Source organism: Saimiri boliviensis, chromosome 8, assembly GCF_048565385.1.
Source record: "Saimiri boliviensis isolate mSaiBol1 chromosome 8, mSaiBol1.pri, whole genome shotgun sequence".
Lineage (NCBI taxonomy): Eukaryota > Metazoa > Chordata > Mammalia > Primates > Cebidae > Saimiri > Saimiri boliviensis.
Genome location: NC_133456.1, coordinates 14,371,401 through 14,398,915, shown reverse-complemented (window position 1 = coordinate 14,398,915; position 27,515 = coordinate 14,371,401). Strand labels below are relative to the sequence as shown.

The following is a 27,515-nucleotide window of genomic DNA, read 5'->3' as shown; positions in this document are numbered from 1 at the left end:
CAAAGCGCTGGGATTACAGGCTTGAGCCACCGCGCCCGGCCTTTGAGTATCTTTTTAAGTGCTTATTGTCTATTTATGTATCTTCTTTGAGAAATACCTATTCAAATCCTTTGCACATTTTTAAATTATTATTATTACTATTAATATTATTATTATTTGAGACAGTCTTGCTCTGTTGCCCAGGCGTGAGTGCAGTGGCGTGATCCTGGCTCACTTCAGCCTCTGCCTCCTGGGTTCATGCAATTCTGCCTCAGCCTCCTGAGTAGCTGGGATTACAGGCACCTGCCACCATACCCAGCTAATTTGCACGCAGCCAAATTATTATATTTTTACTGTTGAGTTGTCCATAACTGTTTTAACATTGAAATATTTTGTATGAATGTTTTCATGATGAGGGAGAAACTCTAGTAAAATCAAGCCTTTAGATGCTGTAATGTATTTGTTCAGGGACTCTGCACTCACAATACATGACTCCCCATCAGTTTGAGAAGCTTAGATTTCCCCAAGAACTGACAGATGAGGAAAATGAGGCCTGTATAAGTTAGGAAATTGACTGGGTGTGGTGGCTCAAGCCTACAATCCCAACACTTTGGGTGGCTGAGGCGGATTGCTTGGAGTTCAGGACCAGCCTGGGCAATATAGTGAAATCCCACCTCTACAAAAAATAAAAAAATTAGCCAGGCGTGGTGGCAAGCACCTGTAGTCCCAGTACTCAGGATGCTGAAGTGGGAGGATTCCTTGAGCCCAGGAGTTCAAGGCTGAAGTGAACTATGATTGTACCACTGCATTCTAGCCCTGGATGACAGAGGAAGATCTTGTTTCTTTAAAAAAAAAAAGTTGGCCAGCATGGTGGCTCATACCTCTAATCTAGCACTTTTTGAGGCTGAGGCAGATGGATCACCTGAGGTCAGGAGTTCAAGACCAGCCTGGCCACCATGGCGAAACCCCATCTCTACTACAAATACAAAAATTAACTGGGCGTGGTGGGGCACACCTGTAATCCCAGCTACTCAGCAGGCTGAGACATGAGTATCGCTTGAACCTGGGAGGTGGAAGTTATAGTGTACTGAGATCATGCCACTGCACTCTAGCCTGGGTGACAGAGCAAGACTGTCTCAACAACAACAACAAAAATTAGGAAACCGCAGGGTGCTGTAATCCCATGCCTGTAATCCCAGCACTTTGGGAGGCCGAGGCTGGTGGATCACCTGAGGCCGGCAGTTTGAGACCAGCCTGACCAACATGGAGAAACCCCATCTCTACTAAAATACAAAATTAGATGGGCATGGTGGTGCATGTCTGTAATGCTAGCTATTCAGGAGGCTGAGGCAGGAGAAACGCTTGAACCCGGGAGGCAGAGGTTGTGGTGAGCCGAGATTTATTTATTTATTTTGCTCTTGTTGCCCAGCCTGGGCAACAAGAGCAAAACTCTGTCTCAAAAGAAAAAATAAATAAATAAATAAATAAAGAGGCCAGGCACAGTTGTGAGTATAACACCCACCAGGGGCACCGAGGAAGGAGAACTGTGCAGACCCCAGGCACAATTGGTGCCTGAAGTATAACTCACTGCTTACTTATATCTAGCTTCTATATATAATCATACTTAGTCCCATATAATCTTTCTATATAATCATATAATAACTTACTGCTTACTATACTAGCTTATATATATAAACATACTTAGTTCTATATAATCTTTCTCTATAATCATATAGGTATTGTAGTCAGAGCTGTACTGACACATTTAGTGCTGATTTATATAATTCTCCCATATAACCATATAGTAGTTTATAGTAGGAGGAATGCCTAGAGCAGTCACAGAACAGAAGCAGTACATGGGAAAACAGCCAGACCAGGACAAGAACCAAAGACCCAGGGGGTTGTTCCAGGCAGGAGAGCAATACATTCTCCGTTGCTACCTTTCTTTTCACAGACATGCTACCAGAGGGCCCCTTGCACAAGAAATAAGTCTGGTCCTCAGCAAAAAAAAAGCCCTAATTTTAAATATTTTGGTGTGCTTTTGTGCAGCCAAAGGCCCCCCAGGATTGTGGCTGTGTTTTGGCCAAACTGTGGCCTTGGCGCCATCTGCTGGCCGAGTGACCCCCGCCATCCTCACCTCCCTGGGAGCTGGGGAGGGGTTGTGATTCTGTGGACGGATTCAGAGTCCTCCAACCTTCCTGACTATTTGCAAACCCGGGATGTTGGATCCTTTCCTAGGGAGAAAGTGCCCAGCACTCCGAGGGTTCCTGGAGGGTCTGGGACCCTCTGGAGGAAGAGGAGCATTGTACCACTGAGCAGCTTCTCTTCTGCTCTGATGGGGAAGGTTCCCACTACTCTCTAGGCCAGTGGAAGAGGGCTGCCTCAGAGGCCCCTCCTCGAGCGCTAGGAACCCAGCTGATGGCTGGAAGGGAAGGAATAAAATGGAGATGCTTCCTGCTCTGGCCCCCACTCTGCCAGGTCTGAGACCAAGAGAGCTCCCTCCTTTCCCCCTTTCCCCTTCTCTTATCCTCCTCCCCACTTCTCCTGCCACAGCAGACCTCTCCTCTGACCCTCCTCAGAGCCCATGTGGTGTTTTGAACATTCCCCTTCCCATTGCACACCTCAGTTTCCCCGCCTGTAGTGCAGTGGTTCTGGATTCGCATCCAGGGAGATGGCAGCAGGGGAGGGCTCATGTTTCCTGTTTGGGTGGCTGTGACTATTCTTTCCTGACACAGCTCCAGGTGCTGTACGCAGGAGTCTTTCAAGGGTATACAGGCACTCAGCAGGTTGCAGGGGCTGCTAGTGTCAGCTGGACTAGATAAGGCCAGGTTTTCAAAATGGTGGCACCAATGCACAGCCCTATCTGCAGCCCCATCTCATCCACACTTATTATTGATGGACATATACTCATCGTTCTGACGACTATCAAGTGACATTTCCGTGTGGTTGGGGTTTGCCTCTCCCTGGTTACTGATGAGGTTGGACATCTTTCCATGTGGTTTTGGCTGTTGCTGTAGGTTCCCATCCAATTTGCATGCCCATTTTTCCATTGGATTGTCTCTCTTGAGCACTCATGAGACTTCTTTACATATCCTCGATGGTAATCCTTTTTTGATTATGTTTCACAAATATCTTCTCCCCATTTGGTCTTGTCTGTTCATTTTCTTTGTGATGTCCTGTTTTTCTTTTAACTTTTTATTTTGACATAATCTCAGACTTACATCAAAAAGTAGCATGAATTTTACCCCAATTCCCCAAATGTTAACACTTGACATTTGCATCCCTCTCTCTCTCTTTCAGTGCCCCCATATACACACACACATCTCCCCTCCCGCTCCCTGAGCCTCAGCTCACTTGGGAGTAAGGGGCAGAATGCTGCCTTTTTACTCCTAAATACTTCAGTAAAGAAATATTTCTTTCTTCTTTTTTTGATATAGAGTCTTACTCTGTCACCCAGGCCGGAGTGTAGTGGCATGATCTTAGCTCACTGTAACCTCTGCCCACCCTGGTTCAAGCAATTCTCCTGCCTCAGCCTCTCGAGTAGCTGGGATTACAGGCACCTGCCACTGTGCCCTGCTAATTTTATGTAGTTTTAGTAGAGATCGGATTTCACCTTCTTGGCCAGGCTTGTCTTGAACTCCCGACCTCATGATCCACCTGACTTGGCCTCCCAAAGTGCTGGGATTACAGCTGTGAGCCACCACACCTGGACCCATGTATATTTCTTAAAAACAAAAACATTCTCCTATATGTAAACATTACCACTGAACAACTGTCAAAATCAGGAAATTAACACTGAAATATTACCATTATCTTATCTACAGACTTTTTTGAGATTTCATCAATCATACTAGTAATGTCCCTTGGAGCTGGGGTCCCCAACTCCCGGTATCAGTCCATGGCCTATTAGGAACCGGGCCGCACAGCAGGAGGTGAGCGGTGGGTCAGCGAGCATTACCGCCTAAGCTCTACCTCCCGTCAGATCAGCTGCATTAGGTTCTCTTAGGAGCGAGAATCCTATTGTGAACTGTGCAGGCAAGGGATCTAGGTTGTGTGCTCCTTATGAGAATCTAATTCCTGATGATCTGAGGTGGAACAGTTTCACCCCAAAGCCATCCCCTGCCCCTCATCCATGGAAAAATTGTTATCCATGAAACCAGTTCCTGGTCCCAAAAAGGTTGGGGACTGCTGCCTTAGAGCAAAAGAACATCCCATATCACATGTTATACTTCTTTAGTATACTAAAAAGGTTATGTCTATGTCTTTTTACACTTTAATCTAGAACAGTATTTCTTTTTGCTTCATAAAACTGATATTTTGGAGATTACAAACCAGTTACTTCATTGAATGTCTTTCAGTTTGGGATTGTCTAATGTTTCCTTGTGATTGAAGTAATGAATTTTGGGTACTGTGTCCTCAGGGCATCATACCAGCAGGCACATGATCTAGATTTCTCTCATTGCTGGTGATATTAAACTTCACCGCTTGGTTAAGGTGAGGTCTACTAAGTTTCTCCATATAAAGCTACTGTTTTTCCCTTTGTGATTATTATCTAGGGGAGATACCATGGGATTGTGTACCCTATTACTTTATTTCTCAAGCCTACTTGTTTTTATGTCCACTGATGATTTTCATTGAATTATTAATATGGTTGCCAAATAGTGGTTTTTAAATTTTATCATTCCTCATACCTCATACATCTATCAGTTGGCTTTTGGATTTTTTGGTTTGTGTTTTTGTTTTTGTTTTTTTGAAATGGAGTCTCTCTCTGTAGTCCAGGCTGGCATGCAGTAGCACCATCTCAGTTCAGTACAACCTTTGCCTCCTGGGTTCAAGTGATTCTTATGCCTCAGCCTCCCGAATAGCTGGGGTTACAGGCGCCTGCCAACACACCCAGCTAATTTTTGTATTTTTAGTAGAAACAAGATGATTTCACCATCTTGGCCAGGCTGGTCTTGAACTCCTGACCTTGTGATCCACCCACCTCAGCCTCCCAAAGTGCTAGGATTACAGGCATGAGTCACTGCACCCAGCCTGATTAGAACCTATCTTAATCCTGTATGATCTCACCTTAATTTGATTATATCTACAAAGACCTTATGTCCAAATATTCAGATACTGGTGTTATATTCACAGATACTGGTATGGGGTGCTAAGGCTTCAATATATCTTTTAAGGGGAACAATTCAACCTGTCACATACTCCAATTTGATTTTTTTCATGTGGGTGTCCAGTTAGCCTGAATCATTTATCCTCTAGCCATCTTTCCTCACTGGCCTGCAATACTACCTCTGAGTCCATTAAGTAGATGTGGATGCTGTGGGTCTATTTCTGGGTTTTCTCTTCAGTTCTGAAGGTCTAATGTTGCATTCCTGAACAAACACCCGCACTGTCCCAATTACTTTAGCAGGTCTAGATATCTGGCGAAACAGGTCTGCTCATTTTGTTTCTCTTTTTTTTTTTTTTTTTTTTTTTTTTGAGACTGAGTTTCGCTCTTGTTACCCAGGCTGGAGTGCAATGGCACGATCTCGGCTCACCGCAACCTCCACCTCCTGGGTTCAGGCAATTCTCCTGCCTCAGCCTCCTGAGTAGCTGGGATTACAGGCACACGCCACCATGCCCAGCTAATTTTTTGTATTTTTAGTAGAGATGGGGTTTTACCATGTTGACCAGGATGGTCTCGATCTCTTGACCTTGTGATCCACCCGCCTCGGCCTCCCAAAGTGCTGGGATTACAGGCTTGAGCCACCGCGCCCGGCCTCATTTTGTTTCTCTTCAAGACTGTCTAGTGGCTGGACACAGTGGCTCATGTCTGCAATCCCAGCACTCTGGGAAGCTGAGGCAGAGTTTGAGATCAGCCTGGGCAACATAGTAAGACCCATCTCCACAAAAATTAAAAAATTAGCCAGGTATAGTGGCACACCCCTGTAGTCCTAGCTCCTCAGGAGACTGAGACCCACGGAGTACTTGAGCCCAGGAGTTGCAGGCTGCAGTGAGCTAGGATGATGCCACTGCACTCCAGCCTAGGCAATAGACCAAGTCCTTGTCTCTTTAAAAAAAAGGGGAGGGAGAGAGATTGTCCAGGCTCTTCTACAGCCTTTGCTTTTCCATATGAATTTGAGAAACAGTATGCCAACTTCGTCACAAAAAAAACGGGAGTTTGGCAAGAATCGCGCTGAGCCTATGGATCAAGTCTCTTCTTCCAAGAAGCCGTCCCTCCTCACTAGCCCCATTAGGCTCTCTGTCCCCTCTGGGCTCATACTATCTCCACCCCATTCCATCGGGGTGATCTGGCTTCCCTGACTGGCCTGATCACAGCAAATCACAAGGGTATGGTCCTTTCTAAAGTCTCCTTCATGTCTCCTGCCTGTGTCCATACCAAGATCTGACTATGAAGCTGGATCTGAGTGATGCAGTTCACCTGTCTCCACTCTCCCCTCTTGGTGCCAGAGTGCTGCCTTAGGAACCCTTGGTATGGCCCTTCCTCTAGGCCCCTACTCAGTCTATGTAACCCTTAAACAACCTTAGACCAGATCATATCCCTCGGTCTGTTCCAAACCCTCCCCATGGTTCCCCGGCTCATCCAGAGAAAACCCAAGTCCTCACCATGGTCTTTGAGACTCGACTCCATCCACAACCCCTCACCTCACCCTCCTCCTGCCTCTGTGACTCCACCTCCTCTATTCATGCTCACTCGACCTCAGACACTCTGGCCTCCCTGCTGTTCTTCAGGCCTTTTAGGCACAGTTGTGGGTCATGACCTTTGCATTTGCTGTTCCCCGTTTCTGAAACACTCTTCCCCTAGTTATGTCCCTGGCTTGCTCCTTCACTTCCTACAGATCTCTGCTCAAATAGTATTTTCTCAGTGAAGCCTCCCCTGACCACCCAATATAAAATTGCATTGTCCCCTACCTATACTCCCACCCTCCACTCCCTGTTTTATTTTCTTCCTACCACAGCAGTTGTTGCCATCTAACACACTGTCTATTCTTTATTGTGTTCATGTCTGTGTCCTTCCGTAGAATGGGACCACATGTGGGCAGAGATCTTTATCTGCTTCATTCAACAATGTCTAGAACAATGTCTAGGACACTGTGGGTGTTGAATAAATATTTGAACTTAGAGGGATGAGACTCATGTCTAGCCCAGACTCCTCTTTTTTTTTTTTTTTTTTTTTTTTTTGAGATGGAGTCTGGCTCTGTTGCCCAGGCCAGAGTGCAGTGGTGTGATCTCAGCTCACTGCAACTTCTACCTCCTGGGTTCAAGTGATTCTCCTGTCTTAGCCTCTCAAGTAGCTGGGATTACAGGCACCTGCCACCATGCCTGCCTAATTTTTATAGTTTTTAATGGACACGGAGTTTTGCCATGTTGGCAAAGCTGGTCTTGAACTTCTGACCTCAGGTGATCCGCCTGCCTCAGCCTCCCAAAGTGCAGCCCAGACTCTTATTTATTTATATTCACTTGTGGAGAGAGACTTTGGGCCGTCCTCTCCCCAGTCCAGGCCTGGGTTTCTACATTGGTAAAATGGGGAAGGGTGTGTGTGTCTTTAAGGGCGCATCTGACTCTGGTGGGTGTGATGGGGAGGCTGTCTTGAGAAAAGGGTGTGCTGCCCCCTTGTGATGAGGTGACTTTTCCCCAGGACCATCAAGTCTTAGGCTTCTTCTAATTCCCAGCTCTGCCAGGAAATGTGTTAGGAGGCCACCCCCTGCCCTCGAGTCATCCTTTCTGCTGCCTCTCCTCCACCAGCCCATGCCCGCCCTCAGCATTTGATGCCTGTGAAGGGCCTCTTGGTCTTTGATGCCTTTCACACCAATCGCCCTTCATGTCACTGTGACCCTGTGTTATGGGATAAATGTGCCTCTCCATTCCTCCCCATTTCATATTTGAAGTCCTAACCTCCAGTACCTCAGAATGTGACTGTATTTAAAGACAGGGTCTTCAGGCCCAGGGAGAAGATGGCCATCAACAAGCCAAGGAGAGAGGCCTCAGAAGAAGCCAATTCTGCTAGTTCCTCATCTCAGATCTCTAGCCTCCAGAACTGTGAGAAAAATTTCTGCTTAACCCCACTCAGTATGTGGTACTTTCTTACGGCTACTCTAGCAAACTAATACACCATGGAACTCACAGAATAATTTATTTCATTTGTTGTAGTTCAACTCCAGAAGCACCATGTGGAGCCAAGTTGTTCCCATTCCACCTTGGGAGTAGAGGCCAGGGGAAGGAAAGACAGTAGAGCCAAAGCTATTACTCTAGGAAGCTCATGAGGTAGGGACCCATCTGCCCAGCTCATTTGAATCCTGGAGCCTGGCCAGAGCACTCACGTGGAATGCCCATCTCTATAGTCTCCTCTGTCCTGTAAGTCTTAATTTAGGGCTTCCTACTTCTCCCCTGCCTCTCTCACTTCCTGTTCCAGCCCATACTGAACTGCACCTGCTTAATCCTGACCTCTTGCTGGCCTCATGTTTGGGTCCTGGGCTGTCTGTGTCCTGCAGCCAAGTGGCTGCCTCCTTCTTTGCTCAGTAATGCTATGATGTAGTCTCCCAATTCCCAGCCTGCTCTGGACTCAGATGTTGTGCCTAGGTCTCGCAGCTGCCTTATGGCTGACCACTGCTTCACCATCAGAAAGCCCCAAGGTAGACTGCTTTATGCTTATGTATTTCATTTACTATAAATTGTGTTGAAGCAGTTTTGCAGGGCATGGGCCTTCCTGTTATTTGTTTGCTTTGAGCCAGAGTCTTGCTCGGTCACCCAGGCTGGAGTGTAATGGTGCAATGTTGGCTCACTGCAACCTCCACCTCCAATGGTTCAAGTGATTCTCCTGCCTCAGCCTTCCAAGTAGCTGGGACTACATGCCACCATGCCCAGCTAATTTTTGTATTTTTAGTAGAGATGGGGTTTCACTATATTTGGTTGGTCTTGAACTCCTGACCTCAAGTGATCCACTTGCCTCAGCCTCCAGAAGTGCTGGGATTACAGGCATGAGCCACCGAGCCTGGCTTTGCCCAAAATTTCTCTACCTCTGATCGGGTGACCTCAAGATGGTCTTCCAGGCTGGGCATAGTCACTCATGTGTGTAATCTCAGCACTTGGGGAGGTCGAGGCAGGTGTTCAACACTAGCCTGGGCATCATGGCAAAACCCCATCTCTACAAAAAAAAAAAAAAAAGAAAGAAAAAATTAGCCAGGCCTGGCGGCACATGCCTGTACTCCAGCTACTAGGGAGGCTGAGGTGGGAGGATTGCATGAGCGTAGGTGGCAAAGGCTGAAGTAAGCTGAGATCACACCACCATGCTCTGGCCTGGGCAAACAGAGTAAAACCCTGTCTCAAAACAAACAAGTCTTCCAGAAACCAGAAACAAGCTCTTCTAAGATGCTAGAAGAGCTGGCAAGTTTTTCTTTTTCTTTATATAAATTATTTGCAAGGTCTTATATTTTATTTCTTTCTTTCTTTCTTTCTTTTTTTTTTTTGAGACGGTGTCTTGCTCTGTCACCAGGCTGGAGTGCAGTGGCGCAATCTCAGCTCACTGCAACCTCCGCCTCCTGGGTTCAAGCGATTCTTTCGCCTCAGCCTCCCGAGTAGCTGGGACCACAGGTGCGTGCCACCATGCCCGGCTAATTTTTTTGTATTTTTAGTAGAGACGGGGTTTCACCGTGTTGGCCAGGATGGTCTCGATCTCTTGACCTCGTGATCCACCTGCCTCGGCCTCCCAAAGTGCTGGGATTACAGGCGTGAGCCACCGCACCCGGCCCTTATTTTTTTCTGTTGTGGTAAAATATACCTAACAAAATTTACAATTTTAAGCTTACAGTTCAGTGGCATTAAATATATTCAGATTGTTGCACAGTCATTAAACAGTAACTCTCCATTCTCCCCTCCTCCAGCCCATGACAAACACCATTCTACTTTGTCTCCATAAATCTGACTAACTAGGTATCTCAAATAAGCAGAATACAGTATTTGTCCTTTTGCAACCAGCTTATTTCACTTAGCATAATGTCTTCAGCGTTCATTCATGTTGCAGCATGTAGGAGAATTTCATTCTTTTTTAAGCCTGAATTCCATTGTATGTACATACAACATCTTTATTCATGCATCCATCCATCAATGCGTGGGTTGCTTCTCTCTTTTGGCTACTGTGAAATGATACTGCTATGAACATTCATGTACTTTGATTTTCTTCTGCTCTAACTCCCAACTGACATGAAGCTAGGCCCTTGACTTAAGTCCTGAAAGGGTCTGAGGTCTCATAGCAAAGGAACCTGGGCTCTACCTTGTGGGTGAAGCCTGTCTTAGAATCCCAGATCCCACATCCCATGGTATCCAGTTCTTTTTTGTTTTTGACACAATCACGGCTCACTGCAACCTCTGCCTCCCAGGCTCAAGCGATCTTCCCGTCTCAGCCTCCTGAGTAGCTGGAGGCGTATATGAGCCACTATGTCCTGCTAAATTTCTGTATTTTTTGTAGAGACGGGGTTTGGCCATGTGGGCCAGGCTGGTCTTGAACTCCTGGGTTTCAGCGATCAGCCTGTTTCAGCCTCCCAAAGTGATGGAATTACAAGCGTGAGCCAGCGCGCCCAGCATCGTGGCCTCCACATTTCATCCTGAACGACTCAAAAGGCCTCGATCTTGAGCTTAACACAGACGTGAACCTTTGCTCTTCTCTTGTTTTCCCTTATCAGTAAACAGCCCCACAGCCACCCAGCTGCACAAGCCAGAAGCTGGGAAATCATCTTCGACGTCCTCAGTCCCCTACATCCATCCATTCCAAGTTCTGATACTTTTGTCTCCAAAATATTCCTAAAATATTTCTCAAAGTGGGCAGAATATTTCTTTGCCCACTTTTTACTTCCCTCTGCTCCAAGCCACAATCACTTGTCTCCTGGAAGACTACAAAAGGCTCACTGGTCTCCCAGCTCCCACTCCCACTCACTATTTCCAGACCATTCTCTATTTTTTTTTTTTTTTTTTTTTTTTTTGAGACGGAGTTTTCGCTCTTGTTACCCAGGCTGGAGTGCAATGGCGCGATCTCGGCTCACCGCAACCTCCGCCTCCTGGGTTCAGGCAATTCTCCTGCCGCAGCCTCCTGAGTAGCTGGGATTACAGGCACGCACCACCATGCCCAGCTATTTTTTTTTGTATTTTTAGTAGAGATGGGGTTTCACCATGTTGACCAAGATGGTCTCGATCTCTTGACCTTGTGATCCACCCGCCTCGGCCTCCCAAAGTGCTGGGATTACAGGCTTGAGCCACCGCGCCCGGCCCATTCTCTATTATTTATTTCTATTGTTATTATTATTTTACGACGGAGCCTCGCTCTGTCGCCCAGGCTAGAGAGCAGTGGCGCGATCTAGGCTAACTGCAACCTCTGCCTCCCGGGTTCAAGCGATTGAACCTCCTGCCTCGGCCTCCCGAGTAGCCTATTATTTATTTCTAAAAGAGATGATACAGCCATATGATTTAACAATTCCTGCTCTACAGGTCCCCTCACTAGAGGCAACAGGTGCTCTTCATTCCGCGGTCTCCTTCCAGATAGTGTGGGCGTGTCCGGGTGCTCACCTGGCCGGATACCTTCCCCCACCCCACTTCCCTACAGGACCCGGGGCCGCCTCGTTCCGCTTGAGACGCTCCATCCAGGCGCTTCCTCCCTATAGTCCGTCTCCCATGGGCAGTGCCCGGCCTCCCAGGCTGGCTGAGTGGGCCAATCTTCGGACCGTCACTCTTCTGTTCCAAAGCTTGAACGCCTTCGCAGCTCGGGAATGAAACCCCTTGCTCTTAGCCCCAACTCCTTCAGGCCCAGCGCCCCCTCCGCACCCTCTTTTAGGGCCGTTTTCGCGTCATCTTTTCTCGGCGGCCCGCCCGCCACGTCATCTCTACCACAGCATCAGTCCTCCACGGCCCTTGACAGTACTTGGGACGGCAAGTTCACAAGTGAGTTCTCACGCTCTTCCTAAGAGATAAGAGTGCAGCGGGCGGGGCCGACAGGTGGGCTTGGCCCGGGAGGAGGAAATAAGCTAGCGCTCGGCCTCTCACTTTAGTGGAGGAAGACTACTATCCCAAAAACCATTTCGCCTCCGGCGGGAGAGCTCCTCCCCTCCCTACTCCCTCCGCGCGAAGAAGACTGAGCATGCGCAACAGGGACTGCGCCTGCGCAAAAGACGGCAGGGGTGAGAACTGCAACTCCCGGCAGGCCGCTGGCATTTTTCATTCTCTCGCGTGACCAGTGACTTCCGGCGTGGAGAGGCGGGGCTGGGCTCGCGGCGAGCCAGCAGCTGGAGTAGCTACGGGAGTGGCTCGGTGGCCGGCGGGCGCCAGCCGCCATGGAGGCCGTGCCCCGCATGCCCATGATCTGGCTGGACCTGAAGGAAGCTGGTGACTTCCACTTCCAGCCAGCTGTGAAGAAGGTGAGCTTGCCTTCCATCTCCCCGCCCCCCCTCATCCGCCGCGTATCTCCGTCGTCTGCCAGCGCGTGACGCCCCCTGCGTGCCCATCACCTTCTCAGGCCCCGTCGTAGGGTCCGGTGAAGCCAGGAGGGGCTTCCGCCGGTTTTCCTCAGCCTGTCCCACATCCCGGCGCCCGCAGGCCATTATTCTCCTCCCAATCTCCTGGGGCTAGCTCCTGCATCCTCTTCTGAGCCCGTTTCCCGACTTCTGCCCCGAGTCATCCACAGCTCCCACTGAGGCTCCACACTTCCTCCTTCTGACGCCCGGGACCCAGTTCTGCCCCGCCCCTCCTCCATGCTAGCACCGCCCCGCGCGGGAGCGGTGGGCGCCTCTGACCGTGCGGATTCTTCTGCACCAGGCCCTCGGTGCTCTGTCAAGTCCACGACCCGCTTGGGACAAACGCTAGGGAATGGCTCAGGGCGTGTGTTTAAGACGTGAGCCCCTGTGGCCCAGGGAGATGCCCAACCCCTGAGGTAGGGATATGTCTTACAATTGCTGCGATTCTGTATAGTCTCCCATGCGGTAGTCTTTTTGGACCAAACGATAGAATCCCATGACATTTTTAGGAAGGTTACTGCTTTTCATAACAGACTGGAGGGCATAAACAGTGTTGTAGAGCTCAGAGAAATCTTACCGTGTTGGAAGAACAGACCGGCAGGTTTGGCGTTGACAAAGGCAGAGAACTTCTGTGGAGAGGTCCGGGTATGGTGATTGAGCACGGGTGCCCTCTGAGACATCCGCTGCATTGGTAGCACTGAGGGCTAGAGCAGAAGTGAAAAGGAACAACCAGGAGGCAGTTGCAGGTGGGGGCCTTGTGGGCTTAGCACAGCAGATGCCAGAGTAAGCCCCAGTCTAGAGATGCTTAGCGAGATGCTTGGGTAAACAAATAATAGGAAAAAGAAAATGGACTTCTGGCAGTTCTGCTGGAAAAAAAAAAAAAAGAAAGAAAGAAAGAAAATGGATTTGGAAGTAGTTTCCCAAGAAGCTGTCTCCCCTCTTCTCTCCGCACCACTGCCTTAGTTCAAACAGTGTTGTGAGTCCATCATCTAGCCTCTTGGGCCCAGCAAATGAGGCTAATTGATGCAAAATTCTAGAATTTTATTAACTGCTATCCAGACGTTGCTCTCTCGTTCATCTGCTCTTTTTTTTTTTTTTTTTTTTTTTTTTTTGAGACGGAGTCTTGCTCTGTCGCCCCGCGCTGGAGTGCAATGGCATGCTCTCGGCTTACTGCAACCTCCGCCTCCTAGGTTCAAGCCATTCTCCTGCCTCAGCTTCCCAAGTAGCTGGGATTACAGGCGCGCACCACCACGCCCAGCTAATTTCTGTATTTTTAAGTAGAGGCGGAGGTTGAACCCCTGACCTAGTGATCCATCTGCCTCAACCTCCGAAAGTACTGGGATTACAGGCATGAGCCACCGCACCCGGCTTCATCCGCTCTTTCATACATACAATTGGATGAATTTTTTTAAGACACAACAAAACTCCTGTTTTCTATGTTACAGAATAAAGCCAACAAAACTCCTGTTTTCTGTTGTACAGAATAAAGCCAGTATCTTTAGTTTTCCGTTAGAGTTCTTCCAGACTTATCCCAATTCTTTCAGCATTTATTGAGTCCCCACTGTGTGCTTGATCTACTGTGTGCATCTGATAGAGGTACCCTAGATTCTGTTCACAGCCACTTCTTGTTCCCTTACCGTGCACCTTTGGTCATGGAATTCCTCCTGCCTAGAAGAGCTCTCATTTTTGCCCTGTGGGCTGGTCATGGTGCCCTTCTTCAATCTCTGTGAATTCATTTTCTTGTCTCCCATCCAAATTTCAAGGTCCAGCTTAAGCTCTCCTTTCTACAGAGCCTTTCTTAATCCTTCTATCTGGATTAATCTTTCTCTTCTCTCAGTTCCTTAACTCTTTTCATCCTTTCCCTGGTGACAGTTACATGTGCTGTGTTTTAACCCCCCTGTTCAATTGTGCGTTACCTGAGAAGCATCTCTGTGTTCCTTAGAGCCTAACAGCGGGCTCTCTACATAGTTGGCAGTCAGAAAAATGTTTCTCAAATGATGGAATGACAGCTGAGAGGGAATTTAGAGATGGTGACCATAAATATATGGGAATGCAGTGGATAAAATCTTGGCCCAGAAACTCCTAGGAAGTATTTTTGTTTGAACTTACCCTTTGCTGCTCTGATCACTCACACAGAGCCCAAATGGTGTTGTGTGACCAGTGACTTCCCTGAGTCTCCAGGAGAGGAGTTGCTCATTAGCCTTTTAGCCTTGAGGTAGTATCAGATATGAAGTAATTCCTTTCCTAGACATTGAAGGAGAATGTGTAGACATCACTGCAACCTGGAGACTCTTTTCCACCTGCACCCCCTTCCCCAACTTCAGCGGCCCTTCTCTGCCTTCTCCACTGGTACCCTTGTCCTTTATCCTTGCTCTGAGCTGTGGGAACCTCTGCCAGTGAATTGGAGCTGAGGGTTAGAATTTAACTTAAGGGCCGGGCGCGGTGGCTCATGCCTGTAATCCCAGCACTTTGGGAGGCTGAGGCAGGTGGATCACGAGGTCAAGAGATCGAGACCATCCTGGTCAACATGGTGAAACCCCGTCTCTGCTAAAAATACAAAAATTAGCTGGGCATGGTGGCGCACGCCTGTAGTCCCAGCTACTAGGGAGGCTGAGGCAGGAGAATTGCTTGAACCCAGGAGGCGGAGGTTGCGGTGAGCCAAGATCGCGCCATTGCACTCCAGCCTGAGTAACAAGAGCGAAACTCCGTCTCAGAAAAAAAAAAAAAAGAATTTAACTTAAGATAAAAGGGTGAAAATTGGTTCTTTTTACATCAACTGGCTAAGTACTATGGTGAACCCTGATAAGCAGACAAAAAAGAGACAGCCTTTTTTTCCCCTCCAAGGAATTCATAAAAATTAGAGTAATGACATTAACATAAGAGTAGACGTATTTGCAATGTATAGAAATACCAGTGTGGCCAGGCGTGGTGGCTCACACCTGTAATCCCAGCACTTTGGGAGGCCAAGGTGAGTGGATCACGAAGTCAGGAGTTCGAGACCAGCCTGGCCAACATAGTGAAACCCCGTCTCTGTTAAAAATACAAAAAATTAGCCATGCGTAGTGGTGGGTACCTGTAATCCCACCTGCTTGGGAGGCTGAGGCAGGAGAATCGCTTGAACCCAGGAGGTGGAGGTTGCAGCAGCCTGGGTGACTGCGAGACTCCGACTCAAAAAAAAAAAAAAAATACCAGCCTAAGGAGGGGCCATCAGGGAAGGCTTGCCAGAGGTGGATTTTAAAGGATGAATGGGAGTTTTCCAGACAGGTCAAGTGGTTCATTGTTTGAGAGAGCTGGGCTTTTGACAAATCTTCCATGGTGGCTAGTACTGATTTTCACTCCCAGTGGATATGCCTTCCATTATGGCATAATGTGAAATAGGAGCCAGAAAAGCAGGCTGGTTTCAAACTGCATTGGCAAACTTGAGGTTAGGATATTGGGCCCATGTAATTTTTTTTTTTTTGAGACAGTTTCACATTTGTTGCCCAGGCAACAATGGCTTGATCTCAGCTCACCACAACCTCCGCCTCCCAAGTTCAAGTGATTCTCCTGCCTCAGCCTCCCGAGTAGCTGGGATTACAGGCATGTGCCACTATGCCTGTCTAATTTTGTGTTTTTAGTAGACATAGAGTTTCTTTTTTTTTCTTTTTCTTTTTTTTAAAGATGGGGTTTCACCATGTTGGTTAGGCTGGTCTTGAACTCCCAACCTCAGGTGATCCACCCGCCTTGGCCTCCAAAGTGCTTGGATTACAGGCGTGAGCTACCAAGCCCAACCTAGACATGGAGTTTCTCCATGTTGGTCAGGCTGGTCTTAAACTCTCGACCTCAAGTGATTCACCTGCCTCGGCTTCCCAAAGTGCTGGGATTACAGACGTGAGCCACCTCGCCTGGCCAGACCCACATAATTTTTTAGTAGGGAAGTGCTGCTGGCCCTGCATCTTCTTTTTTTTTTTTTTAATGTCTTTAATTTTTTATTTCTATGATTAAAAAGTAGCAGACCAAGATTGAAACTCAGGTTGATGTCAAGAATGACTCCCAGCCAGGCACAATAGCTCACGACTGTAAGCCCAGAACTCTGGGAGGCCGACATAGGTGGATCACTTGAGGTCAGGAGTTCAAGAGCAGCCTGGCCAACATGGTGAAACCCCGCCTATACTAAAAATACAAAAATTAGCTGGGCATAGCACATGCCTGTAATCCCTGCTAGGGAGGCTGAGGCAGGAAAATCACCCGAACCCAAGAGGCGGAGGCTACAGTGAGCCAAGATTGCAACACGGCACACCTGCACTCCAGCCTGGGCGACAGAGCAAGACTCAATCTCAAAACAAAACAAAAACAAACGAGGAAAAAACCTCTCAATAATTCTTTTTTTTTTTTTTTTGAGACGGAGTTTTGCTCTTATTACCCAGGCTGGAGTGCAATGGCGCGATCTCGGCTCACCGCAAGCTCCGCCTCCTGGGCCCAAGCAATTCTCCTGCCTCAGCCTCCTGAGTAGCTGGGATTACAGGCATGTGCCACCGTGCCCAGCCAGTTTTCTGTATTTTTTTTTTTTTTTTTTTTTTTTTAAAGAATAAAGAAGAGGAAGAAAGAGAAAGAGGAAGAGGGAGAGAGGATGGGGGTATTGCTTTATTGCCCGGGTTAGAATGCAATCTAAATATGGGTATGCCTATAATTGTCCTTAATAATGGAGATATAAAAGAAAATGAGGGAAGAGAATAACAAACAAGGAGCCAACCAACATTTCATTTAAACTTCTAAGTTGATATGATGTGGTACTGATCTACGTATTCCTATATTGGGTGCGTATATATTTAGGATCTTTAGCTCTTGTTATTGTTGCATTGATCCTTTTATCATTATATAATGTCCTTCTTTGCTTCTTTTGATCTTTGTTGCTTAATTGTAACTTCTGCTTTTTATTTATTTATTTTAGCTCTCTGGTTGGTTGGTAAATCCTTCTCCATCCCTTGTTTTGAGTCTTTGTGTATCCTTGAATGTGAGATGGGTCTGGATGCAGCATACTGATGGGTTTTAGTTTTTTATTCAAATTGCCTGTCTGTCTTTGGATTAGGGGATTTAGTCAATTTAAATTTAGAATTAATAATAATATATGTGAGTTTATTACTGCCATTTAATATTAGCTGGCTATTTTGCCCATTAGTTGATGTAAATTCTTCATTATATTGATGCTCTTTTTGGTATTATTATTTTTTTTTTTTTTTGAGCCGGAGTTTCGCTCTTGTTACCCAGGCTGGAGTGCAATGGCGCGATCTCGGCTCACCGCAACCTCCGCCTCCTGGGTTCAGGCAATTCTCCTGTCTCAGCTTCCTGAGTAGCTGGGGTTACAGGCACGCACAACCATGCCCAGCTAATTTTTTGTATTTTTAGTAGAGATGGGGTTTCACTATGTTGACCAGGATGGTCTCGATCTCTTGACCTCGTGATCCACCCGCCTCGGCCTCCCAAAGTGCTGGGATTACAGGCTTGAGCCACCGTGCCCGGTCTCTTTTTGGTATTATTTTAGAAAGGCTGATACTGTTTGTTCCTTTCTATGTGTAGTGGTTCTTTCAGAAGGTCTTGTAAAGCAGGCCTGGTGGTGATGAAATCTCTGAGTGCTTGCTTATTCACAAAAAACTTTATTTTTCCTTCACTTGTGAAACTTAGTTTGTCTGGATGTGAAATTCTGGGTTGAAAGTTCTTTTCTTTAAGGATGTTGAATATTGGTCCCCACTCTCTTCTGGCTTGTAGGGTTTCTGCTGAGAGATCTGCTGTAAGTCTGATAGGCTTCCCTTTGTGAGTAACCTGACTTTTCTCTCTGGCTGCCCTTAGTATTTTCTCCTTCATTTCAACCCGGGTGAATCTGACGATTATGTGCCTTGGAGTTGCTCTTCTTGAGGAATATCTCTGTCGTGTTCTCTGTATTACCTGGAGTTGAATATTATCTTGCCTTACTAGGTTGGGAAAATTTTCCTGAATAATACCCTGAAGCGTATTTTCCAGCTTGGATTCATTCTCTTCGTCACATTCAGGTACACCTATCAAGCATAGATTAGGTCTTTTCACATAGTGCCATATTTCTTGGAGACTTTGCTCGTTCCTTTTTATTCTTTTTTCTCTAATCTTGTCTTCTTTTTTTTTTTTGAGATGGAGTTTCGCTCTTGTTAACCCAGGCTGGAGTGCAATGGCACGATCTCGGCTCACCGCAACCTCCGCCTCCTGGGTTCAGGCAATTCTCCTGCCTCAGCCTCCTGAGTAGCTGGGATTACAGGCACACGCCACCATGCCCATCTAATTTTTTGTATTTTTAGTAGAGACGGGGTTTCACCATGTTGACCAGGCTGGTCTCGATCTCTTGACCTCGTGATCCACCCACCTCGGCCTCCCAAAGTGCTGGGATTACAGGCTTGAGCCACCGCGCCCGGCTGTCTTCTTGTTTTATTTCATTGAGTTGGTCTTCGACCTCTGATAACCTTTCTTCTGCTTGATCAATTTGGCTGTTAAAACTTGTGCATACTTCACGAAGTTCTCGTATTGTGTTTTTCAGCTCCATCAATTCACTTATATTCCTCTCTAAATTCTGTATTCTTGTTTTTTTTTTTTTTTTTTGAGACGGAGTTTCGCTCTTGTTACCCAGGCTGGAGTGCAATGGCGCGATCTCGGCTCACCGCAACCTCCGCCTCCTGGGTTCAGGCAATTCTCCTGCCTCAGCCTCCTGAGTAGCTGGGATTACAGGCACATGCCACCATGCCCAGCTAATTTTTTGTACTTTTAGTAGAGACGGGGTTTCACCAAGTTGACCAGGATGGTCTCGATCTCTTGACCTCGTGATCCACCCGCCTCGGCCTCCCAAAGTGCTGGGATTACAGGCTTGAGCCACCGCGCCCGGCCTGTATTCTTGTTAACATTTCGTCAAATCTTTTTTCAAAGTTCTTAGTTTCTTTGGATTGGTTTAATACAAGTTCTTTTAATTCACAGAAGTTTCTCATTATCCACATTTTGAAGCCTGCTTCTGTAATTGGAACACGCTCGTTCTCCATCAAGCCTTGTTCCGTTGCTGAGGAGGAACTGTGATCCCCCGCTGAGGGAGAGGCGTTCTGGTCTTGGGTATTCTCAGCCTTTTTTGGCTGTTTTCTTCCCTTCGTTATAAATTTATCCATCTGTGGTCTTTGTATTTACTGTCTTTGTAATTGGTTTTCTGAGTGGACGTCCGACTTATTGATTCTCAGCGCCGAAATCTGAACAATCCACTGTGCCGACTAAATCAGCGGCGTTAAGATTGATGGTGCTTTTCTGACTCTGCACCAAGAACCGACGCTCCAAAGCGCCGGCAAAACCGCCTCGCCGGTCACAAGAGTCGCGCTGGCGACCCGTGGGGCTCCTCTGCTGGGAATCTCCTGGTGCATGAGCAACAAGAATTCATGTGAAGGTGTGGCGTCCTCTCGTTCTTTGCGCTTTCACTGGGAGCTACAATCCCGAGCTGCTAGTGATCAGCCATCTTGGATCTCTCCAGCCCTGCATCTTCTTAACTTGTGCTTTGAAGGCCAGAGTGCTGATTCATTGGAAACTGATGATGGATGACTCTTGTCCTCTTTATCAGTGAGTGATTTGGCCTCAAGTATTACTGTTTGAAGTTCTCCTTTCTGGCCCAGACACTTGCCCTTAACCAACTGTACTTTAGCTAAAGTCCAGCTTATTTGGACTGAGATGTTGCATTCATCCCTGATTCATTCATTGAACAAATAGTTATTGAGTGCCTGTCACGTGCCAGCCCTGGGTACAGTGGTGACAAAAACCTGTGACTTGGCTGGGAGCAGTGGTTCTTGCCTGTAATCCCAGCACTTTGGGAGGCTGAGGCAGGTAGATTGCTTGAGTCCAGGAGTTTCAGACCAGCCTGGCAAACATAGTGAAATCCCATCTCTACTAAAAGTACAAAAATGGCCGGGCTCGGTGGCTCACACTTGTAATCCTAGCACTTTGGAAGGCCGAGGTGGGTGGATTGCTAGAACCCAGGAGTTCAAGATCAGCCTGGGCAACATAGCAAGACCATGTCTCTACAAGAAAAAAAATACAAAAATTAGCCAGTCTCATAACCTAGCCTCTAAATAAAGAGATAAGCATTTTTTTTTTAGTAAAAAAATTATCTGAGCATGGTTGTGTGCGCCTTGTAGGCCCAGCTACTTGGGAGGCTGAGGTGGGAGGATCACTTGAGTCCAGGAGGCGGATGTTACAGTGAGCCAAGGTCACACCATGGCACTCTAGTCAGGGCAACAAAGTGAGACCCTGTCTCAAACCTTCATCCCCAACAAAACCCTGTCTTCACAAAACATACCTTCTAGTAATCTGCACAGTAATCCTCATCCTCAAGTGCAGGTGTACATCTGGTTGGTAGCCACCCTGCCTGTCACTTGGCTTCTCTTCATCTCCCCTCCTCCCACTCTGGCTGAGTTGATATCTAAATCTCTGCTTTTCCATCGCTCATGGCCTGTCCCCAGCTCACTTCAGCCTGCCTCTCTAACCTCACTCCCCAGTCCTCTCCTGTGAGAACTTTTAGCCTCTCTTCCTTCCACGTCTGGTCACTGTCCTTGCTCAAGTCCTTACTGGAATTCCCTTCCTCCTGTTTAGCACATGGGTTGAACTGTACTTCATTAGGGTCTTCTCAGCTGCCCGGCAAGTATTTGGGTCAGAAACAAGAAAGAACTTCACCCTCCTCTGAATTCAGACTGTCTCGCTGTCCACCACTGGCTTGGCCTGCACCACACAGTGCACATTATTTTTTTCTTTTCTTTCTTTTTTTTTGGAGACGGAGTCTCGCTCTGTCACCCAGGCTAGGGTGTAATGGCGCAATCTTGGCTCGGCTCACTGCAGTCTCTGCCTCCTAGGTTCAAGCAATTCTCGTGCCTTAGCCTCTGAGTAGCTGGGATTACAGGCGTGCATGACCACACCCAGCTAATTCCTTTTTTTTTTTTTTTTTTTAGACAGAGTCTCACTCTGTTGCCAGGCTGGAGTGCAATGGCACGATCTCGGCTTACTGCAACTTCTGCATCCCAGGTTCAAGCGATTCTGCCTCAGCCTCCCGAGTAGCTGGGACTACAGGTGCCCACCACCACACCCAGCTAATTTTTTGTATTTTTAGTAGAGACAGAGTTTCACCGTCTTAGTCAGGGTGGTCTTGATCTCCTTACCTCATAATCTGCCCGCCTTGGATTACAGGCGTGAGCCACCGTGCCCGGCCCACAGTGCATACTCTTGTTGCCTTTTGTTTACTGTTCATTTTATTCACATCCAGTTACAAGCCTGGTTTTTACAATTTATGGAATTTTTTCCACTTCCAGATTTTCCGTGGGATGGCTGACTCTTGAAAAACTAGCTTACGCATGTATGTACACACGTAAACACACACATAAAAAGGTAAATAAGAGGACTAGAGGCCTAAAAGGCCCCTGGCTGCTCAGCAGTGAGGGGCATGGGACGTTGCCTTACCTGTGGTGGTGACCTGTCTTATCTCTCGTTACAGATTTGGAGTCACCCAGGTGGTCTGCCTGAGCCTATCTGTTCACTTTATTTGCAGCAGAACAGCACCAGGCACAGATGACCTGGATTGGCCATTCTTCTCTGACTTGAATCTCATATACCAGAGACCTATATCCATTTCACTTAGAGTTTAAACCAGATTCTTTCCTTTACTTAGGAGGTAATAAAATACTTGTGTATAGGGAGTGCTTAATAAACGTTGGTTGAATGACCTAGTTTAGTTCTAGGACCTTCTGGGAGAGGTAACTTGAGTCTTCCTCACTTGTTATTCAAACAGGCAAGGGGCCATTCAGAAAAGTTGACTTTAGTATACAAAGTGAGGACTTTAGTATCCTGTAGGGATTAGACAAGGGGAGGATGAAGGTGTGTTCTTTGTTTTGTTTTGCTTTGTTTTGTTTTGTTTTGTTTTGTTTTGTTTTGTTTTGTTTTGTTTTTAAGACAGAGTCTCAGGCTGGGCGCCGTGGCTCAAGCCTGTAATCCCAGCACTTTGGGAGGCCGAGGCGGGTGGATCACAAGGTCAAGAGATCGAGACCATCCTGGTCAACATGGTGAAACCCCGTCTCTACTAAAAGTGCAAAAAATTAGCTGGGCATGGTGGCACGTGCCTATAATCCCAGCTACTCAGGAGGCTGAGGCAGGAGAATTGCCTGAACCCAGGAGGCGGCGGTTGCGGTGAGCCGAGATCGCGCCATTGCACTCCAGCCTGGGTAACAAGAGCAAAACTCCGTCTCAAAAAAAAAAAAAAAAAAAAAAGACACAGTCTCATCATGAAAGACACAGTCTCATCATGTTGGTCAGGCTGGTCTTGAACTCCCGACCTTAAGTGATCCGCTTGCCTTGGCTTCCAAAGTACTTGGATTACAGACGTGAGCCACCACTCCTGACCCCTTTTTGTTGTTGTTGTTGTTGTTGAGATGGAGTCTTGCTCTGTCGCCCAGGCTGGAGTGCAGTGGCGAGATCTCAGCTCACTGTAACCTCCACCTCTGGAGTTCAAGTGATTCTCCTGCCTCAGCCTCCCAAAGTGCTGGGATTACAGGCGTGAGCCACCACACCTGGCTGAAAGTGTGTCCTTACCCCCAGGACTCTTGGCCTGTGGCAGTTTTCTTTTAGGCTGGCTAACATGGACCAAGGAGCTGAATGTTTCTCTTGGCAATATGCCATTCTCTGAATATAATTAGTCTCATCTGAAATTTAGTAGCTGAACGTATCCTGTATTAATTAATAATACTGGTCAGGCACGTTGGTTCATGCCGGTAATCCCAGCACTTTGGGAGGCCAAGGCAGGAGGATCGCTCAAGACCAGGAGTTTGAGACTAACCTGGGCAACAAAGCAAGACCCTGTCTGTACTATGCCTGACTGGGCATAGTGTGGTGGTGCACACCTGTAGTCCCTGCTACTCAGGAGGCTGAGGTGGGTTATGGCTTGAGCCCAGTAGGTCAAGGCTGTGAGGAACCAAGATCTTGCCACTCCAGCCTGGGTGTCAGAGAGAGGCCCTGTCTCAAACAAAAAGTTTGTTTCTTAGAGTAGCCCAAGGGGTGCCGTACATTTGCGTCAACTCTGGAAGTGGAGAAAAAAGAAACATAATGTAATTGGTGAACAAAGGTAAAACTAACACATGTAATGTCTTTTATTGCCTTTTCTTCTTGGTTTATCGCTTTAATTAGCATGATGAAATTCCGAGCTATTATATCAAATTAAGAGCAAATCATACATAGAAGCATGAGAACATACTAGGACAAGAGAAGATGGCGCAGAGGGATTAATACTAGGTCAGGAGTCAGGACATCCGGCTTGAGGTCCTAGCACTATCATTGCTCATCTGTGGTTTCCCACTTCTCTAATCTGCAAAATCACACAGGACCAGGATGGATGTTTCCAGTGATCTCATCTAGCTGCAAAATTGTCTGCTGTTTGTTGCTCAGTGAAACAGCAGAGTAGCATCATGGGAATAGCATAGCTATTGGAATCAGACCTTGATTTAGGTCCCCTCTCATTCCGTTAATAGCTGAATGACCTTCAGCTGTCCCAAAGATTGCATAACTAATCCGATCCTCACTTTTCTCACCTGAAACTTGGAACTAATAATAGACCTCATAAGCTTCTGAGAATCAAAAGTTAATGCTTGTAAGTTCTTTTTTATTTTGATTTTTTTTTTTTTTAGAGATGGAGTCTTGCTTTAATACCCAGGTTGGAGTACAGTGGTGCAAACTTGGCTCACTGCAGCCTCTACCTCCAGGTCCCAAGTGGTCCTCCCACCTCATCCTCCCAAGTAGTTGGGACCACAAGCACGCACCACCGTGCTTGACTAATTTTTTTTTTTTTTTTTTTGTAGAGATAAGGTCTCACTGTGTTGTCCAGGCTGGTCTTGAACACCTGGACTTAAGTAGGTATATAAATATATACGCCTACTATGTACCCACAAAAATTTTATTTTATTTTATTTTATTTTTGAGACGGAGTCTTGCTCTGTCGCCAGGCGCCAGGCTGGAGTGCAGTGGCATGATCTTGGCTCACTGCAACCTCCGCCTTCTGGGTTCAAGCAATTCTCCTGCCTCAGCCTCCTGAGTAGCTGGTACTACAGGTGCGTACTACCATGCCTAGCTAATTTTTGTATTTTTAGTAGAGACAGGGTTTCACTATGATGACCAGGATGGTCTCGATCTCTTGACCTTGTGATCCGCCTGCCTCAGCCTCCCAAGTGCTGAGATTACAGGCGTAAGCCACCACACCCGGCTTGTATCCACAAAAATTAATGGGGTACATGAGATTTTGATATGGCAATACATGTATAGTGTAATCAATCACATCAAGGTAAATGGGGTATTCAGAAAAGATGTGGGAGTAACATCTTTTATTATATTTAAAAATAAAATACTCTTTTATTTTTTTATTTTTATTTTTATTTTTTTTGAGACGGAGTTTCGCTCTTGTTACCCAGGCTGGAGTGCAATGGCGCGATCTCGGCTCACCGCAACCTCCGCCTCCTGGGTTCAGGCAATTCTCCTGCCTCAGCCTCCTGAGTAGCTGGGATTACAGGCACGCGCCACCATGCCCAGCTAATTTTTTGTATTTTTAGTAGAGACGGGGTTTCACCATGTTGACCAGGATGGTCTCGATCTCTTGACCTCGTGATCCGCCCGCCTCGGCCTCCCAAAGTGCTGGGATTACAGGCTTGAGCCACTGCGTCCGGCCTCTTTTATTTTTAAATGTAATAAATTATTGCTGACTATAGTTACCGGGTTGTATTGTCAAATAGTAGATCCTTTTTTTTTTTGAGACAGAGTTTTGCTCTTGTCACTGAGGCTGGAGTACAGTGGCACAGTATCAGCTTACCGCAACCTCTGGCTCCAGGGTTCAAGTGATTCTCCTGCCTCAGCCTCCCAAGTAACTGGGATTATAGGCGCTCGCCACCATGCCCAGCTAATTTTTATATTTTTAGTAGAGACAGCGTTTCGCCATGTTGGCCAGGGTGGTCTCGAACTCCTCACCTCAAGTAATCTACCCGCCTTGGCCTCCTGAAGTGCTGGGATTACAGGTGTGAGCCACCATGCCCAGCCTCAAATACTATATTTTATTCATTCTATCTAACTATATCCAACTATATTTTTGTATTCATTAACCATTCCCACTCTGCTCCCCCCACTCCCACTACCCTTCCCTGCCTCTAATATCCATCCTACTGTCAGTCTCCATGAATTCAATGGTTTTAGTTGTTAGCTTCCACAAATAAGTGAGAACATGCAAAGTTTGTCTTTCTAATGCTTCTAAATTCTTAGTACAGGTCTTGGCCTATTGTAAACAGTATTTTCACCTGAGCATCTTCCCTCCCTGTTTAGGAAATAGCTTGAATCCTATCCTTACAACAGCTCTGAGCTAGATGTAGCAAGTGATATTAACCCCATTTTACACACAAAAAAAGCCAAGCCTTGGCTGTGCACGGTAACTCACACCTGTAATCCCAGTGCTTTGGGATGCTGAGATGGGAGGATAGCTCAAGGGCAGGAGTTCGAGACCAGTCTGGGCACCATAACAAGACCCCTGTCTCTACAAAATGAACAAAATTAGCTGGGCATGGTGGCACACACCTGTAGTCCTAGCTACACAAGGGGCTGAGGTAGGAGGATCACTTGGAGTTTGAGGCAGCTGTAAGCTGTGATAGTACCACTGTACTCCAGCCTGCAACCTCCAGAGCAAGACCATTTCTAAAATTAAAAATAAAAACAGCCCAGATTTCACAACAACTTAGGGGTACTGTTTCCACTTGTAATCTAGTAACTCCTTTCTTTTCGTTTCCCCCAGAGTGGCTCACTCTGATCCCTGGACCTGCGCTCACTGAGAGCTCCCCACAGGTCTTCTCTTATTCTTTTGTAAAAGGATCCCCAACTACTCCAAAGCCTGACTGTTTTTGGAGATTCTCTGGTCTTCCTAGAGCAGTTGTGTAGGTCCTGGGGTCCTGTCAGGGCCTCTGGTTCTTTCTCCTGGTCTGCTGCTGGTCCTGCCTTCTCAGGCTCCATTTGGAGCTTCATACTCCTGGCTAGGCTGTTCCCTTTTCTGCGGAGACCCAGTCCATAGCGAAATTGGGACAAGATCTCTGTCCCTTACTCCAGGAACTTCACTCAGTCTTTTTTTCTTTTTTTAGTGGAGGATGAACAGCAGTCACAGAGGATTTTGTTAGGATTCTTAAAATATCTTTTTTAAAGATGTTTTTCTAACAGGCTGCTAATAATAATAACATAAATATCCTGGCTGCTCACTGACTCACCATGTGGCCAGGTATTCATTTTCTGTGCCTGGTTTTCAGAGTTGTTTGTAAGATCCATATTTTTTAAACATAGAAATGCTTTGGGATGCTGAGGTGGGAATATTGCTTGAGTCCAGGAGTTTGAGACCAGACTGGGCAACATAGTGAGACCCCACATGTCTACAAAATAAAAAAGTCTAGCCAGGCATGGTGGCTCATGCCTGTAATCCCAGCACTTTGGGAGGCCAAGGTAGCAGATCACCTGAGGTCAGGAGTTCAAGACCAGCCTGGCCAACATGATAAAACCCCATTCCTACTAAAAATACAAAAATTAGCTGTGTGTGGTGCCACACGCCTGTAATCCAGTTACTCAGGAGGCTGAGACAGGAGAATTGCTTGAACCTAGGAGGCAGAGGTTGCAGTGAGCTGAGATTGTGCCTTTGTACTCCAGCATGGGCAACAGAATGAGACTTCATCTCAAAAAAAAAAAAAAAAAGTCTGGACGTGATGGCTCATGTCTGTAATCTCAACACTTTGGGAGACCGAGGCAGAAGGATGGCTTGAGGCTAGAAGTCCCAGACCAGCCTGGGCAGCATAGCAAGACAATAACTCTACAGAAAATTAGCTGGGTATGATGGCATGTGCCTGTAGTTCCAGCTGCTTGGAAGGCTGAGGCAGGAGAATCATCTGGGCCCAGGAGTTTGAGACTACAGTGAGCTATGGTTATGGTACCACTGTAATTCTAGCCTGGGCAACAGAACAAGACCTT

At 46.9% G+C, this 27,515-nt stretch overlaps 1 protein-coding gene across 2 annotated transcripts in view; it reads left to right on the top strand.

Moving 5' to 3' along the window:
* The first annotated feature begins 12,194 nt into the window (after positions 1 to 12,194).
* Positions 12,195 to 27,515, top strand: part of PTPN23 (protein tyrosine phosphatase non-receptor type 23) — a 38,713-nt gene continuing 23,392 nt past the window's right edge. For both annotated transcript variants that reach the window (XM_010337020.3, XM_003926285.4), the window contains exon 1: positions 12,195 to 12,380. In XM_010337020.3, the coding sequence (XP_010335322.1) occupies positions 12,297 to 12,380 (84 nt within the window). In that variant the 5' untranslated portion in view covers positions 12,195 to 12,296. The remainder of the gene's footprint in view (positions 12,381 to 27,515) is intronic.